Source organism: Lodderomyces elongisporus, chromosome 2 (genome assembly GCF_030384665.1).
Source record: "Lodderomyces elongisporus chromosome 2, complete sequence".
Lineage (NCBI taxonomy): Eukaryota > Fungi > Ascomycota > Pichiomycetes > Serinales > Debaryomycetaceae > Lodderomyces > Lodderomyces elongisporus.
The window spans coordinates 300,317-316,312 of NC_083674.1; the positions used below are offsets into that span (position 1 = coordinate 300,317).

The 15,996-nt window shown below is 36.7% G+C and overlaps 5 protein-coding genes across 5 annotated transcripts; 3 read left to right on the plus strand and 2 right to left on the minus strand. All coding sequences in view use genetic code 12, as the record gives it.

Moving 5' to 3' along the window:
- Positions 1 to 170: 170 nt before the first annotated feature.
- Positions 171 to 2,213, minus strand: PVL30_001405 (uncharacterized protein; the record flags this gene model as incomplete). The annotated part of the gene is made up of 2 exons (XM_001526560.2): positions 171 to 1,826; positions 1,962 to 2,213. 2 exons carry the CDS (start codon positions 2,211 to 2,213, stop codon positions 171 to 173), a joined length of 1,908 nt encoding a protein of 635 aa, XP_001526610.2.
- A 1,807-nt stretch (positions 2,214 to 4,020) lies between these two features.
- Positions 4,021 to 6,735, minus strand: ARP8 (actin-like protein arp8; the record flags this gene model as incomplete). Its single annotated transcript, XM_001526562.2, has 1 exon — positions 4,021 to 6,735. The coding sequence occupies one exon, from the start codon at positions 6,733 to 6,735 to the stop codon at positions 4,021 to 4,023; it is 2,715 nt and encodes a 904-aa protein (XP_001526612.2).
- Positions 6,736 to 8,514: 1,779 nt separating this feature from the next.
- On the plus strand, positions 8,515 to 9,486 carry LSC1 (ligase of succinyl-coa; the record flags this gene model as incomplete). The annotated part of the gene is made up of 1 exon (XM_001526563.2): positions 8,515 to 9,486. The coding sequence occupies one exon, from the start codon at positions 8,515 to 8,517 to the stop codon at positions 9,484 to 9,486; it is 972 nt and encodes a 323-aa protein (XP_001526613.1).
- A 492-nt stretch (positions 9,487 to 9,978) lies between these two features.
- On the plus strand, positions 9,979 to 10,533 carry FYV4 (telomere length regulation protein; the record flags this gene model as incomplete). Its single annotated transcript, XM_001526564.1, has 1 exon — positions 9,979 to 10,533. One exon carries the CDS (start codon positions 9,979 to 9,981, stop codon positions 10,531 to 10,533), a length of 555 nt encoding a protein of 184 aa, XP_001526614.2.
- Positions 10,534 to 11,010: 477 nt separating this feature from the next.
- ESP1 (separin protein) lies at positions 11,011 to 15,822 on the plus strand (the record flags this gene model as incomplete). The annotated part of the gene is made up of 1 exon (XM_001526565.2): positions 11,011 to 15,822. The coding sequence occupies one exon, from the start codon at positions 11,011 to 11,013 to the stop codon at positions 15,820 to 15,822; it is 4,812 nt and encodes a 1,603-aa protein (XP_001526615.2).
- Between the last annotated feature and the right edge of the window lie 174 nt (positions 15,823 to 15,996).

Consider the following 15,996-nt stretch of genomic DNA (forward strand, 5'->3'; position numbering starts at 1 on the left):
CAATCTCTTTTTTTTAATATTATTAATTTATAGATCTTCAAATATTAAACCTTGGCCTATGAAATCTTATATACGTGAAACACATTCAATCAACCAATTTGAAAATTAAATTAATAGAGAAAAAGAAAGAATAAAGAAAAAGAAAAAAAGAAAATAATTTCCTATTCCAATCAATAATGCACAACTTTCCGTTTCTTTACTTCTCTGATTTTTCGGTCATAGTCCCATAACCTTCCTTTCCATTCACGTAATAAATTGTGCATCTCAACTAACTTGATCAAATTTGCCTTGTTCTCAGAGTGACTTTGCTCTTTACCACTAGTCTTTTTCAATTTGTTGTATAAGTGAGAGTATTCCCTATACTTTTCCTTAAACAGTACAGCTAGGTTTCGATAATACTTTTCGTCGTGCTTCTGTTGCTGATGTGGAGTATGGGATACCTCACTCTTTTCAATTGAACAGGGAGTAGCTGATCTACTACTTTTAGTAACCACATTACTGTTGCCATCAGTAGCTGGTTTCTTCATCTTGGTTTTTTCCTTGCTAGGTGCATTGAAAGTAGAGTGAGAATGCAAATGCGTGGATACAGGCACAAGCGTAGGTTTAGGTTTAGGTGTAGATGTAGATGTGGATGTAGATGTGGATGTAGGTGCTGGTACAGGTGCGGGCGAAGATGTTTTCAATCTTGATACAGGTTCGAGATTGTCTTTCCTGGTGTTACTAAGCGTCACCTTTTCTCGTTCTTGTTCGATCTTGGAAGCTGAAGCATTTTTATTAATCTTCTTCTGTGATTTCTTCTCTCCATTGGTTAATCTTGACGGGGGAGGAGATTGGGGTGAAAGAGGAGATCGACTGCTATCTTTCTGTGGAGACGTACTTCTACTTCTAATCCCAATACCTAATCCCACCACTTTTTCCTCTTTTTCCTTTTCCTTTTCCTTTTCCTTTTCCTTTTCCTTTTCATTCTCCTTTGGTTCCACTTTCTTTTCTAATAAAATTTTCTTCCTCACCGGATGCGTTTTTGGATATCCCAATCTGGACAATGCATTATTAATGTTCTGCACCACCATTTTCTTTTCCTCTTCGTTTCTATAATTCCAACTCAATGGTATCAATGTTTTATAGCTTTTATCTTTCAAGATATACGTCTCACCATCTTTTGTTTCCTCCAAATAAGTGTAATTATCCCAGGGTGCTTCACTCCTGTATATTTCCGCATGACTCAGTAAAAACTGATCTAAAAGTGTCGGCAGTAGCAGATCCACCACCTCATCGTAGTTCATCAATTGGATAATACTCTGCCGGGATATCGGCCCGAGGGAAAGTAAATGCATGAATTTTTGCAATATAGTTGCCTGAGAATCATCAGACTCAATCTTGAATGGATTGTGTGCCTGTTTGATTTGGCCAGCATTGTTACCGTATATGTCTAATGTACTGTATCTGGGCCTAATGAATGTCGTTTTTGTTGGTAAAGGTGATGCGCTTGGTGTGAAACTTCGTGAAATGTTGCCTCCGAATCGCGGACTTGGTGAATAAATAGTACCTCTAGCGGAACTTGTAGTATTTGTAGTTTTTGTAGTATTTGTAGTATTTGAAGTATTTCTAATGGTATGAGCAGAAGTGGGTAAGGTATCAGTCTGTGGATTGTTGGCAATGGCTTGTGATTGTAGTTGTTTGATCCTTCGGGGATCAGTGACAACTGTTAGTCGAGTAGTGGTTACCGCTTTCTTCAGTAGTGTGGATGATCCGGGATGGTATTCAACCTTGGAAGGTTCGGGCAATTTAATACATGGATACTCTTGATCCTGGCCAATTTTAAATACCTAAAAAACATGTTAGTATATGGATATTGGTTCTTTTTCATGATGAAATAATAAAAAAAAAAAAAGAAAGAACAAAAAGAACGAAAGAAATGAAATGAAATGACATGAAATAAAAAGGTGAGGGTGGATACATACATAGTTGCCGTTTTTGACTACGAGTTTCAAAGATGCGTGGTTTACTGTGGTGGAGGTGTTGGGAGTTGACGAGTGTGGAGTTGGGTCTGAGTTTGAAGGTGGTATTAGTTTTAACTTATCTAGTATGTCATTGTTTAGCTTGATCTGTATAGCAATTGGTTGAGAAGTGGATTGCGATGATACCGCTGACTCGGTCAAAGGCGGCGGTAGAGCCGGTGTTGGTGCTGGTGGTCTTAGTAAAGTTCTTGACATGATGGTGGAGGTGAAAATTTAATAATAATAAAAAAAAAAAAAAAACAAAAAGAGAGTAATGTCAGTTTGATCTAGTACTTGATTGGTGTGGCATATGAATAGTTTTGGAAAAGTTGGTAAAGTTATTAAACTCAGTAAAGTTGGAGTAATTGGAGTAATTGGAGTATTTGTAATTATTGTGGTGGTAGTGATGGTGGTGTTTAGTGTGGTAGTTGAATGATCCTTTTTCTGAAAGGAGTAGGGTTAGTGGCTAGAAGGGTAGTGAAAGGGTAAGGCAGGATCACAAAGATAAGATTTAATTAACACCAAGCAATGCGGGTTACAACTGCCTACTACAATTGTAACTGTAACTACTTCTAGGCTTACATCCACATCAACATCAAAAACAAAAATAATAATATTAGTAATAATAAAAATAATAATAATAACAGTAACAATAACAGTAACAGTAGCAGTAACAGTAACAGTAACAGTAGCAGTAACAGTAGCAGTAACAGTTACAGAGAGTCAGCCCTAGAGGCAATAGCAGAGTAAATAGTTGTGCAACTACAAGTATGTTGAAACAATACGAAGCCACAACCTTCTTAAACATTTCGTTTTAACAATTTCTATTTGCTGAAAGTCAGGCTTTTTATTCTTAAAAGGCGATGTATCCGAGTCATACCATCTCTCCCTCTTTCTATCTCATTCTTCACCTATTATTCTCTTTAAATAGCAGTTATTAGTAGAAGGAAAAAAAGAAAAAACAATAGCCATAACCATTGTAAGTATGTGCACATCTAGCTGCAGCGTATTCTATACTATCTAACCAATTACCAACTCAAATGGCTCTGTAAATAAAGTGAAACTCCAATAGAGCACGAACACAAGCACAAGCATAAGCATAAACACAAGCACAAAGACTAGGAAAAAGACGACAATATCTCCAAAGGAGGAGGAGGAGGAGGGGGGGAATTTGTTGTTTTTTTTTTCTTTTAATTTTTTTCTTTTAATTTTAATATATATTAATTTTTCCCAATTTGTTTTCATTTGCTACACAAAATCAGTTGGTAGGTGTTTTTTTATAGAAACAAATCGTTTAAGAAACAACGACTAGAGGGACGAAGGAGGAGTAAGAGGAGGAAGAGGAGAACAAGTTAATTATACAAAAATGTGTAGCTGTAGCAACTACAACACGTTACTTTCAAGATAGTTACCAGATACAATCAAAAAAAAAAAAAGAATAAAAGTTACCTTTCAATATGGCAGGGATTGTGAGATGAAGGAGTTTATAAGTGTTGCACTAAAACATTAAAGAGTTTATTTGCCTCTACATTTTTATTTTCTTTTTACTTTTTGAAGTGTCATTTTTGTGTAATAAACTTCAACATACCTAAAAAAAAATAAAATAAAAATAAAAATAAAAAAAAGAAATTAAATAAAATTTTAAATTCAGAGAGAGAAAGCGAAATTGTAAAGTCGTGAAAATGGGAATACTCAAAACATACAAATGGAAATGGAAATGCCGCTCAACGCTCAGTAGTATTTTGTTAATCCCTTCACGATACTACGCTCACAAATATAGTGTACAGTGTAGGTATATGTGTACATGTATGAAATTAAACACATTTATAAATATATATATATATATAAATATATACACTCTCTAATACACGCTGATTTTGTACAATCCATACAGCCGAATACTTTTTCTTCACTAATTTTTCAAAATGCAACAGCCCCACTTTCACAAACACCTTCTTCTTGTCCCCCTTTTTTTTATCTTTTGATCCCCCTCTTTTAAAACCAACACCACAACCACTAGTTCTCAGTAATTGAATATACTCTTGTAGAATAAACTCCGGTTTCCTAACAAGTCCCAATCTTTTTGACTGATCCACATCTCGTTGACAACTTTCAATCGACCATAGACACTACCACCTTTCCATGTGAGCATGGAAGGATCAAATTCTCGTGGTGTGGGCAATATAGTCACTGGAATAACACTCCCTTCATCGGCCAATTGGTCAATTTTGTCGAGATCTAATTGCAACTCACACTCGGCATCGATCTTGTCCATCACCTCTTGTGTTATACCCTCCGATCCCTCGTTTTCTTTATTATTGGAACCTTTACCTTTTGCCTCATCAATCATTTGCTGCTTCTTCAACGTATTTCTCTTGATCTCAGATTTTAGAAAATCAATGATATCTCCAAAGGCCGTGGTGGACAAATATTTGGGTCTCCAGATATTAATCCTATCAGTTAAAATCAGATCATAACTATCAATTTTGCTCAACCCACCACCAACTATAAGAATATTATCGTAATATTTCTTCATCTTTCCAGGATCATTCAAACTTGCATTTGTAATGGACTCAACAATAGCCTTCTCTAATGGGATCCTTACAGATACATCATTTCCACCACTGTTACTGGTGTTACCACTACCAACACCGCCACTGCTATTACCATTACCAACATTCTTTTCATTTTCTTCCCCTTCTCCGTTTTCATCCTCGTCTTCTTCTGCATCTCCGTCATCATTATGATCAACGAGTCGCATTAATAACCCCGTCTCATCAACATCACAATAGTTTATATTGTTCTTCAACTTATCCTGGGTCCTACTTCTAGGATTATTTGGTTTCCCATCATACTGATCGCAAGCTTTGGAAAACAAATGACTCATAATCATATGACTAGGTCTAGACAGACTTTGCAATGCCGGACCCAGTTGCACAGACAATAAATTGGGGAAAAAGTAACCCATGGGTGCAAGCATGACCTCATCAAACACTTTGAAATCATACTTTTCGGTTTGGTGTAAAGGACTTCTCCTATAAAAATTGTACAATTGAATTGCAATATCTGCATCTTGAAAGGTGACAAAACTCTCTTTTAACGATTTGGCTAGTTCCCAATCATACGGATCGTTTAAATTAATACTTCTATAAGGAAACCAACTCTCCAAAAGCAATTTGATAAATGCTTCAGTGACATGATCTCCACCATAGTTCAACACCAACCTCGAATCAGGAACCACCAACCCTTCATCAACACAACTGACCTTTGTAGTGTGTGCTCCAACGTCAACAATACATGTTGTCGATGCACCTGCACCAAATGTCGCAGCAACTGCCTCCTGTAATATAGCAAGTTTTTTGAACCCGACAAAAAGAAGTAAAATCTCACACCAAGTCTCAACATACACCTTGTCATACAAGTCAGGTATGATGAGCATTACTTTGGAATTGGCAACATCGATCCCCTGCAATGCATCCTGAACAATATTCACTAAATCGCCCAATAATTCTTGTCGTGTTGTGTAATCTTTAGAGTATTCATTGAAGTTTCCATTGATCATGGGATACTTTAAACACCAATTGTCATTCAAGACAAGTTTTAAAGCATCCTCGCCGGTATAATATGCTTTAGTACCATCATCGGGGTTAATCCATTCTCTCTTACCTGGGTCATTATGATCTTGCACTATTTCGGGTTCCTGCTTCTTGTTGAAGTTTGCTGCAGTCTCCCTCGAGTTGGGTAAAATCCTGCGCTTATAGTACCTCATTCTGGCTCGGAAATCTTTAGAAACAATCGTTCTCTGAACACCAAAGTCCCCTTCAATAACCACCTTATCACCTTCTACTTCTCTTTTCGGTAGTGCCTCTTCATTTCCATTTGTATTACCTCCCCCATTACCAACAGCAGCCTTGTTTATACTCTTTTTTCGCACAGCGATAACATTGGGTATGACTTTCGGTACCGCATCCGTTGCCCGGCCAACTCGAATGTACGTAGATCCCGGCTGTATAACAATAACATCTTCGCCAATCTTTGCCTTTTGTTCCCGCACTTCTTCCGTTTCTTCTTCGTCGTCTTCTTCCTCCTCGGCATCGTCGACATCACCTTTACCTCTCAACTCATTTTCAATATTGTTAAGATCAAAATCATCAAAGTTTGTTACTGCCACCTTTCCCGATGCTGCAGAAGAAGCTCCTGCCTCTACCTCGGCAATCTTATCAGCTTGGCCAGCTTTTTTCAAATCCTTGATCTTAGTTTCCAAGTCTCGTTCGAGCCTTCGATTTCGAATAAAACTGATTTGTTCGTCTTTTTTCAAATACTCGGTATAGTAATTCTTTTGGTTAATTAAGGGGATTGGTCTAACACTCGTCAAGCCAAACCCGTTTTCTTCTTCAAATCTTCCAACACCAGAGTTTTTCAAATTCTGCGCTAATGCCGCAGCTGCTCTTTGCCGGTTTTCTCTTCTTCTCCTCAACGCCTCGGCATTCAGTTTTTTTGTGTTGGCTGTTGCTGTTGCTGTTGCTGTAGCTGGTGCTGATGGTGAACCATTTTGTGTTGGTGTGGCCGAAGCAGATGTTTTCAATTTCTTTGTTTCTGGTTCTTCCAGCGGCTGTTGCGTTGCAGGATCTTCAGTACCAGGTCGATTGAGATCAAAATCAGCTTGCGAAGAGGGCAATGGTGTCGACGGACCTGAGTCCAAATAGGGTGAAGTAGGCGGATTGATTGGATCCAGCATTTTTTGGGGCGGGGGGTGCAATGCTAACACTATTGATTATCTGTTTAATTCAAGAGGTTGGTTATTTTCTTTTTTTTTGCCAGAAATTCTACATCAATGATACCCTTTCTCTTTGTCTCCATTTCACTATTGTGTGCGTGTGTGTGTCTCTCTCTCTCTCTCTCTCTCTTTAACTCTCCTACTCGCATTCTCTCTATTTTTCTTTCTCCCTCTTTTTCTTTTTCTTTTTCTCTATTTCTTTTTGGTGAGACGCTTGATTCTTGGTTGCCAAAAAAAAAAAAATTAAAAGCTGCAACCTTTTTCTTTTAATTGTAAAGTGATGTATGAAAGTTGAAAAGCTTCTTCAACTAGAGATTTATGTAACGGCTTACTTGGTATTGAAAATTTTTTTTTAAAAAAAAAAGAAACAAGAAAGGTCAGAAAAATGTAGACTACTACTCAAATTGTAAGAAGTCTTTTGTTTTTTGGGCTATATTGCTTAGACCAAATGTTGAGAGAGTTTTAATTAATTGCTTGCTCATGATTGTGTGGTAAAGTCTCCAACAAAAAGTTTACTACAAATTACCCAGATCCGTTCTTCTCCAGTACATCACCCCAAGGTGAGATATAGATACTCAATTTACTAAATGTCTAAAGGAAAGGATCTAGCTTGGCAAATCAAAATAGAAACAAATAAATAATTGTTAAAGAAGAGGAAGAAGAAGAGGAAGAAAAAGAAAAAGAAAAAGAAAAACAATTTTGATCTTAAACCCCACTACAAGTAAATTACCGATACTACTCAAGCTTCATTCTTCAATCTTTAGGTTTTTACAACCGTGCAATATATATAATGGTGGTGGTGGCAGTGATGGTGGGTGATGGTAAAATGGTGGTTGTTAGTTCGAGGAAATCTCCATCCCGGAGCTGAGCTGGGATTGGAATATAATTTGTGTGCGCGTTTTTTGTTTTTTTTTTCTTCTTTTCCTTTTTCTTTTTCCTTTTTTTGTTTTTTTAGTTCCCAATCTCCGATGTATCCCGACCTTCGCCAAAACCTTTAAAGAGAAAAAAAGTGTAAAAGAGGGGTAGATGTCATCGTGCCTACCTTACTACGTCAGAAACAAGTACCGAGTACTCAACAACAACAACAATTGCAATGATGATGATAATAATAATATTACACACAAGATTCAAGTGTCCGCGTTCATATATATCCACTCATTTCTAATGATATATCACATTGCTTTCACTTATATTAGTTCAAACTATTCTGCTTGTTCCTTTTTTCGTTCACCTTAGTTTATCTTCCCATTCCATTTCCTCTGCTTTACTCTTCTTCTTCTTCTTCTTCTTCTTCTTCTTCTTCTTCTTCTTCTTCTTCTTTTTCTGCTTCTACAACTTCTTTTTTGTGGTTGTGTTGAGCTCGGCTATATACACATATGTATATGTAGATATTATATTATATTATATTTTATTTTTTTTAATTTTATTTTTTTCTCTCTGTCGCACTTTGTACATTCAGCTGCAGCTTGTACCTCGCTTTTCCCTATGGAAAAGTTCACACCGTTTTTCTTCCTTTTTTTTTTGTTGTTTTTGGTTCTTTGGTTTTTCTTTTTTTTTTTTTTTTTCTAGTTTTTCCTTTAGTAGAAAAAGGCCAACAACCATCTTTGTTTTCGGTTACTATTTCATCCACGTTCACTTTAGTTTTTCTAGTTATTAACTACACCAAGAACACCTCAAAAAAACAAAAAAAAGGAACCCCCCCTTACCAACTACAACAATTGAAACCCTTCTTTAAAAATCATGTTGAGACAATTCGCCCGTGGATTTGCATCCTCATCCCCTGCTAAAAACTATGCTTCCACAATTCCAAACTTGAAGATCAACAAAGACACCAAGGTTATCTTCCAAGGTTTCACCGGTAGACAAGGTACTTTCCATGCCGAGCAAGCCATTGCTTATGGTACCGATGTTGTTGGTGGTATCAACCCTAAAAAAGCTGGTCAAACACACTTGGACAGACCTGTGTTTGGTACTGTTGCTGAAGCAATGAAGGAAGCTGGTGCCACGGCCACTGGTATCTTTGTTCCACCACCACTTGCTGCTGGTGCCATTGAAGAGGCTATTGCTGCGGAGATTCCATTGGCTGTTGCAATCACCGAAGGTATCCCACAAAAAGATATGGTTAGAGTTGCTCAGATCTTGAAGACACAAAGTAAAACCAGATTGGTAGGTCCAAACTGTCCAGGTATTATCTCGCCAGACCAATGTAAGATTGGTATTATGCCACAGAGTATCTTCAAGAGAGGTAAGGTTGGTGTTGTTTCCAAATCAGGAACCTTGACATACGAAGCTGTTGCACAAACTACACAAGTTGGCTTGGGTCAATCTTTGGTCATTGGTATGGGTGGTGATCCTTTCCCAGGTACCAACTTTATCGACTCATTGACCTTGTTCTTGAACGACCCAGAAACTGAAGGTATCATCTTGATTGGTGAGATTGGTGGTAGTGCCGAAGAAGAAGCATCCGAGTTTTTGAAACAACACAACTTGACCAGACCAGAAGGTGCCAAGCCAGTTGTCGGTTTCATCGCCGGTGTTTCTGCACCTCCAGGTAGAAGAATGGGTCACGCGGGTGCCATTGTTGCCGGAGGTAAAGGTGATGCCAAATCAAAAATTGCCGCTTTGGAAGCTGCCGGTGTCGTGGTGGAGAAATCTCCAGCTAGATTGGGTAACTCCTTGTTGGCTGAGTTTAAGAACAAGGGTTTATTGTAAACACGATCTTCCCCCCTTCCCGCTTTTTTCACTCTTGTTCACTCTTGTTCTGTTAGAGTAGAAGAGATAGAAGGAATATTATAGAGCTTATGTAGAAAAACTAGAAATAAAGGATGATCAAGTCCATTTCCTCAACTGCAGTAGTGTGTGCTAATTAGCATTTCATCATTAGCGCGACAACATCGAGTATGTCAAGTTTTGTCTCTAGTCCTAATCTCTCCTGTCTACATTCATGTTTCTCGCTTCGACTATTATACATTTTTCTACTTTATCCACTTTTTACCTTTTTTTCCGCATCCTCACTTTTTCTCTTCTTCACTTACAACCTATTGAAGGAAAAAAAAAAAAATTTAAGAAAAAGCGAAAAAGAGAAAAAGAGAAAAAAAATTGGTTTGCGTTCGAGTCCATATATCATATACGATTCTACTTTGAACAAGCTACTCCTTATACAACTTATATCCTATAATTCTACAAATCAGAAACATATCACAAATGTTTAGGACACTCATAAGAAGTTTGAGACAGCCCAGTATATATAAAGCTACCCCATCAGTCAGATGTCTAGCGTCAACCCCGGTCTTTCGTTTCCCCGAAACATCAGAACAAAGCACATCTCTGACACAAGCACCACTTTCAACACCTTCTACGGAGTCAAAGAAATTGAAATCCAAGCCAATTGTTGAACCACGTACAAGACACAACACGCACACTTTGGAAGAGTTTCTCACACTTATTGGCCGTAACTGTATTGAACACTCTGATGTTTTTGAAGGCTCATTGGAGAAGTTTTTGAAAACCAGCAGCTTGGAAATGAAAGAAGCAGGCATTGAGACGAGAACGAGAAGATACTTGTTAAGATGGAGACATAAGTTTGTCAATGACTTGGAACCTTTGAGAGAACACAAGCGAGGCAAGAAGCGTAATGGTGGTGAAAGAAAGCAAAAAGCAGTTCTTGGTGTAAGGAGAGCAAAGAAGAAATTGGAAGAAAGAAATGAATACAATAGATTAGAAGCTGAGGCAGAGGCAAGAGGCGAAAGGGTGTTTTAAAAGTGTATAATTTTTTGATTTTTCCAATAGTGGGAGAAATACAGGGTTCAGATGTATATAGCAAATCAGAAGAAACATCATAAAGTGAGAGTTAATAGCTTAAAATATGTATTGTAACACCATTTTTCTTTGCCTTTCTCCACCGTTTTTCCCTTATTTTTCTTTCCCTGCTTCCCTTTTCCTCTTAATTTCTTACTTCTTCAGCTTATGATTTGTATCAAAGATGATTAATCTATGAAGTGAAGAAAGCTTTTTTTGATGAATATATACATATGTATATATATATATATATGTATCTACATGATTTGGTAGCGCGAGATTGTTTTCTTTTTTTTTATTTGGTCGGTTTGTTTGTTTGTTTACCATTCAAATCGTGATTTTCGTGTTATACTAACCTACAAATTAAATAAAACATCCTCCACTTTTCTCCACAACAACATAAAAGTCAACTGCTTCACGTCAATATATACGAACTCGATGGACGCGTTGATAAGCTCGTATCTACGGCTACTGAACCGTGACCCACTCTCGGCATCAAAAACTGAAAATTTACCAAACTTTGACTTGAAACGAATGGAATCCACCGTGTTACAATCACTCGAAAAACAACTCTTTGAGAATGTAAATTTACAAACTTCAAATCAACTAGACTCTATGTGCATGAAATTTGAATTCCTATGCCAAATATATAAGAAAAGCAAAGATGCAGGCAATTGGCTCAAAACTCTAAAGAGACATCATGTGTTCATTGTACGAATGTTTGAGCACAAACAAGATTTAAACTTGATTTATACACAATTAGAATTTTCGTTTGTGCAGCTATCAAAATTGTTGAAGGTACCATTGGGAGGAGAAGATGATTTGAAACACAGATTGTTACTTGGCGTTTCCTACGTTGAGTATCAAGGTGTAATAGAAAATCAAGAAGATGTGGCAAATGCAGTAGTTGCATTGTCTATGTTTTGCTTACAATGGCTAGCCCAAAAATTAGCTAAGGTAATAAAAGAAAATAAAGAAAGCAGTGGAGAAAATATATCTCTACTCAAGTTGGTCCCTAGAGCAATGCTGCAAACTGGAAACATGCATAAATGGATGATGCAACGAGCGACGACAGATATAGGAAAATATCGAACCAATTGTAAAAAATTATTACAAGGATTTATCAAGATTTGTGAACGCCAAATTAAAACAAGTACAAATGTGCTTGATGATACCTTGACTGCTCTCAAGTTGAGGCTTGCAGAAGTAACCAAAGAAATGGAAAAGACAGATGTAAACGAACAAAAACTAAACAAGAAAGAAAATGTGATTGTTCCGGACCTTGTACAAAGAGTAACTTCTAATGTGCACTTGCTCAAGGACGATGCAGTACTTTTACAATTGAAAAAACTTGACTGGAATACTGATAGTATAGCATATTTCACCCAAGCTTTCTCGACTCAGATGGTTGATATCGTGGAGTTTACAAAACATTATCAAAATATCTTTGATCATTTAATCATTATAGTTAGAGACACATTATCTCCACCATTAATACCAAGTCTCAAGCAAATGTTTAGTATTTTTCAGTTTTACAAGCAAAGGAAAAGGATGAGAAACGTGTCAAATTTGTTATACAATTTGGGTAGAAAAACAAGTGACACTGGCCTATTGGAAACATCAGCTCTTTATGAATGTCTCGTTTTTGAATTGGAGCCTACATCTGCAAGCTTAGATATACTTGTCAAAAAGGTCAAGGCCATGTGTTGTGTTATCAATAGTAGTGAAAGAAACAGCAACAGAAGCATGCAAAACAATGACAATGACATTGACATTGACAACAATAAAGCAGTGTTCTTACAATTTTTACGATGCTGTGAAAAAATTTCTGTTTTTTCACAAACACAACTTGCTCAAATATGTGATCTTTTTTTGCAAATCCCCGACAGGTTAATGTACCTTTATGCGGTGAGTGAATCCTTCAAATTAGAGTTTTTGCAAGCTATTTCCAATCACTTGCGGTTAAATCTGTCGATTAAAATTTCAACTTTCCGACATAAAGTTGAACAGTTTGTCACGTTTTCAGACCTGAAAAATAAAGCACAAGTTCTCAACGCATTTGTTTCTGATAGCGAAGGATACCTGGAGCTGAAAAAAGTGAAAAGGGAAATTGATCCATTAGCCAGTATTAGTCAGAGACTCTTGGACTGCAGCCAGTTCTCTCAAGCTTTGATCAAAGACTGCTTTGATACTTTTAAACAATGGGAACCAACATCTCAGTGTTTAAAAGAATATGACCTAATCAAACATGTTTTTTGTTTCTTTCAAAACCATGGATTGTCTAGTGTTATACTTGTCCTTGCGAAAATACTCGAAGACAAAGTAGCAGATTTGGCTCTTCAAATATATCTACAATTTGCAAAATGCAACGCTTGTGAGCGTTTATCCATGTTTGATGATTGGCGGAAATCACTTCAAATTTTGCAGCTGTTGTTAAAGCGGACGCAAAAGACATCAATAAGAGATATTATTAACTACCGTGTGGAAAACATTAAATTGTGTATTGCTGAGAGTAACGTTAATATGGCGAGGGAAAAGTTTGCTGAGTTGATCAAAGTCATATCTCAAAGACCTGAATTTGATACTGTACGCTCAAATTCATTACCATTACTGGAAAAACTAAACAATTTCTCAATTTTGGGTAATTTGCATTTTCTAGCTTCGAAAATATGTCACCATCCAGTGGATTCATATGCTCACATCAAGATGAGTTTACAAATATTGTATTCGATTCATAAAACTTGCAGTGATTTACCTTTGAAAAGCTTACCCTTGAGATCACATGAGTCTTGGATGATATCCCATGAGCTCAAATACAGATGTCTTCATTTACTCAGTGATGTATACGAGTGTGCTATTCTTAATCTCGTTGACTTGGGCTTGTCTAACAAATTGGGTGTTTATCTTAATGAATGGACAAACATAAATGACTTGATGGACCTGCCTATTGTTAAAGAAGTCAATAAACTTAAGTTATCACTCTATGGAGGAATTGCCAAAATGAAAAATTTCTCAACGTATACAGAAACAAATGATACATTTGTCAATAAAAATATCACGGTAATGTACCTTCAGCAAATAAAAAAAGGCATGGGAGAATACACAGAAAACATCCACCTTGACCTGCAATTTGTGTTCAAAGCTACCCAAAATGCTTTAGAATTAAATTTTGATACAATAACTCACATATATGAGCTGAAACAGTATCAACAGTTTGACTCGTACAATTCACAAACTAATCAATTTGCAAGCAATATAAAAATGTCTTTTGAAACTAGTTTGCAAAAGTTGATTGCAAGCAGTAGTCCACAATACACTCCTTTTGATGTACAAATCTTTCCCGCAATTGCTAATGTTACGGATCCAACTATAAGACAAATCCCAACACAGATATTTGCAGCGTTACTTGACTGTAAAGACCAGCTTCTTGCGATGCTTCAACTGTCTGTTTCGCTAGTTCAATTGAGACTGTTATTGTTTCTTCTTTCGCGCTGCATCCATTTGATTTCTTTGATAGGTGTCTATAAGGGTAAGGAAATGTTATTAAAACTATATTTTTATCAAGACCTCATCAAATTCAATCCCTTTAAGAACCAAAGAGCCATTGCCGTCTTACCAAAACTTGACTTTGTTCCAAAATCTCCAAGACCTTTTTCTCAATTGAACATGGATGCAGAATACCAAGATTTCAAACTGAATTTGGAATTCTATCTACCAAATAACTACAATGTTATTACTATGGATATATGTGAACATACCGGAGATCTTTTGTTGTCCAAATGCAGTCGAGGTTCGTTACCTATATTTATAAGACTATCACTTGAAAGGTATATTGATCGCGAAGGTATCGATGTGATGAATTTTGAAAGATTAAAGCAAGAATTCAACCGCATTTTTGAAGAGAATCGTAAACTGACACATAACTCTACAACGTCCATGATCAAAACCGTTGATGATAGGAAAGGTTGGTGGAAACAAAGGTTCACATTGGATTATGAGCTCAAAGATCTATGTCAACATGTTGAGGATTTCTGGTTAGGAGGTTTCAAAGGAATATTTGCCTCCAATAATTTGAATAGTCACTTGTATTCAAAGTTCAAAGAGGAGCTAGTGAAAATTTTGCAAACACTGGTTTCAAGGACAATAAATGAAGGGATTGTTCTTGCTGAATTTGTTTATGAATGTTTTTTCGCATTACTGCAATATGAACGCTCTGCTGTAAGTGATTTGTTATCGTACATCATTCTGATCACAAGCCTACATACCAATATTGACAGCAGCAATAACCGAAACAACAGTAAGATTACAGTGTCTGGTATACGCTTGGAAAAGTTGCATCGGGCTATAGAGCAATTGATTGCTAAATTTGCTCTATTGAAAGGATTCGATACGAAGAGTCACATTGTTCTTATCCCAAGCTCAAGATGTTCGTTTTTTCCATGGGAGTCGATGGATATATTACGCAACCAATCAGTTACTAGAATGCCCTCAGTCTCTATGCTTTTAGAGACTTTAAAAACAGAAAAGGAAAAAAAGAAGGTGATGGGTAAAGAAATCGGAAATAAAATTGGAAAAGAAAAAGGAAATATAGAGCACCAGGAACAAGTTCTTGACCAAAGAAACGTGTATTATCTAATCAACCCTGGTGGTGATTTGAAAAATAGTCAAGAAAGATTTGGCCCTATTGTCGACTCGTTCCCGCATTGGAGAGGTTTAGTTGGCTCAAAACCTGATGAAAATCAAATGGTTGAAAACATAATGAACTCTGATTTGTACATTTACATTGGCCATGGCAGTGGTGATCAATATATCAAAATGTCAAACTTGATGAAACAGACATTTGATAATACGAAATCAAAAAGTACTAATTTACCGCCTACGCTACTTCTCGGCTGCTCGTCTGGTGAAATTCGTGATTGTGGAGCGCTTGAGCCACAAGGAACTTTTCTTCGTTGGCTAAGTTGTAAATCGCCACTAATCATAGCCAACTTATGGGATGTAACCGATAAGGATATCGATGCTTTTACAATCACCATGTTCACGCATTGGGGATTGATTGATGAAGGTAGCGTTGATACCAGGGAGAACTTGAGAAATAAGAGTGGAAACAGAGATGGAAATAGCATTAAAGGGTGGAGCAGAGAGAATATAGCGCAAGCTGTAAAGAAAAGTAGATCGGTATGCAATTTGAAATATTTGAATGGCGCAGCTCCAGTTATATATGGACTTCCATTAAGTTTAAATAACTGATACAAAGACATTTTTTTTTGTTTATCCCTTGTCTTCCTTTTTTTTTTAGTTATCACTAAAACTATTCGAACGAATGTTTTGAAGTAGATTAATAAATATACTTGTACTAGTTTATAATATAAAGTAATAATTAAATTTTTGATTAACAATTGCAAACAGTGGGAAGTAAAGTAT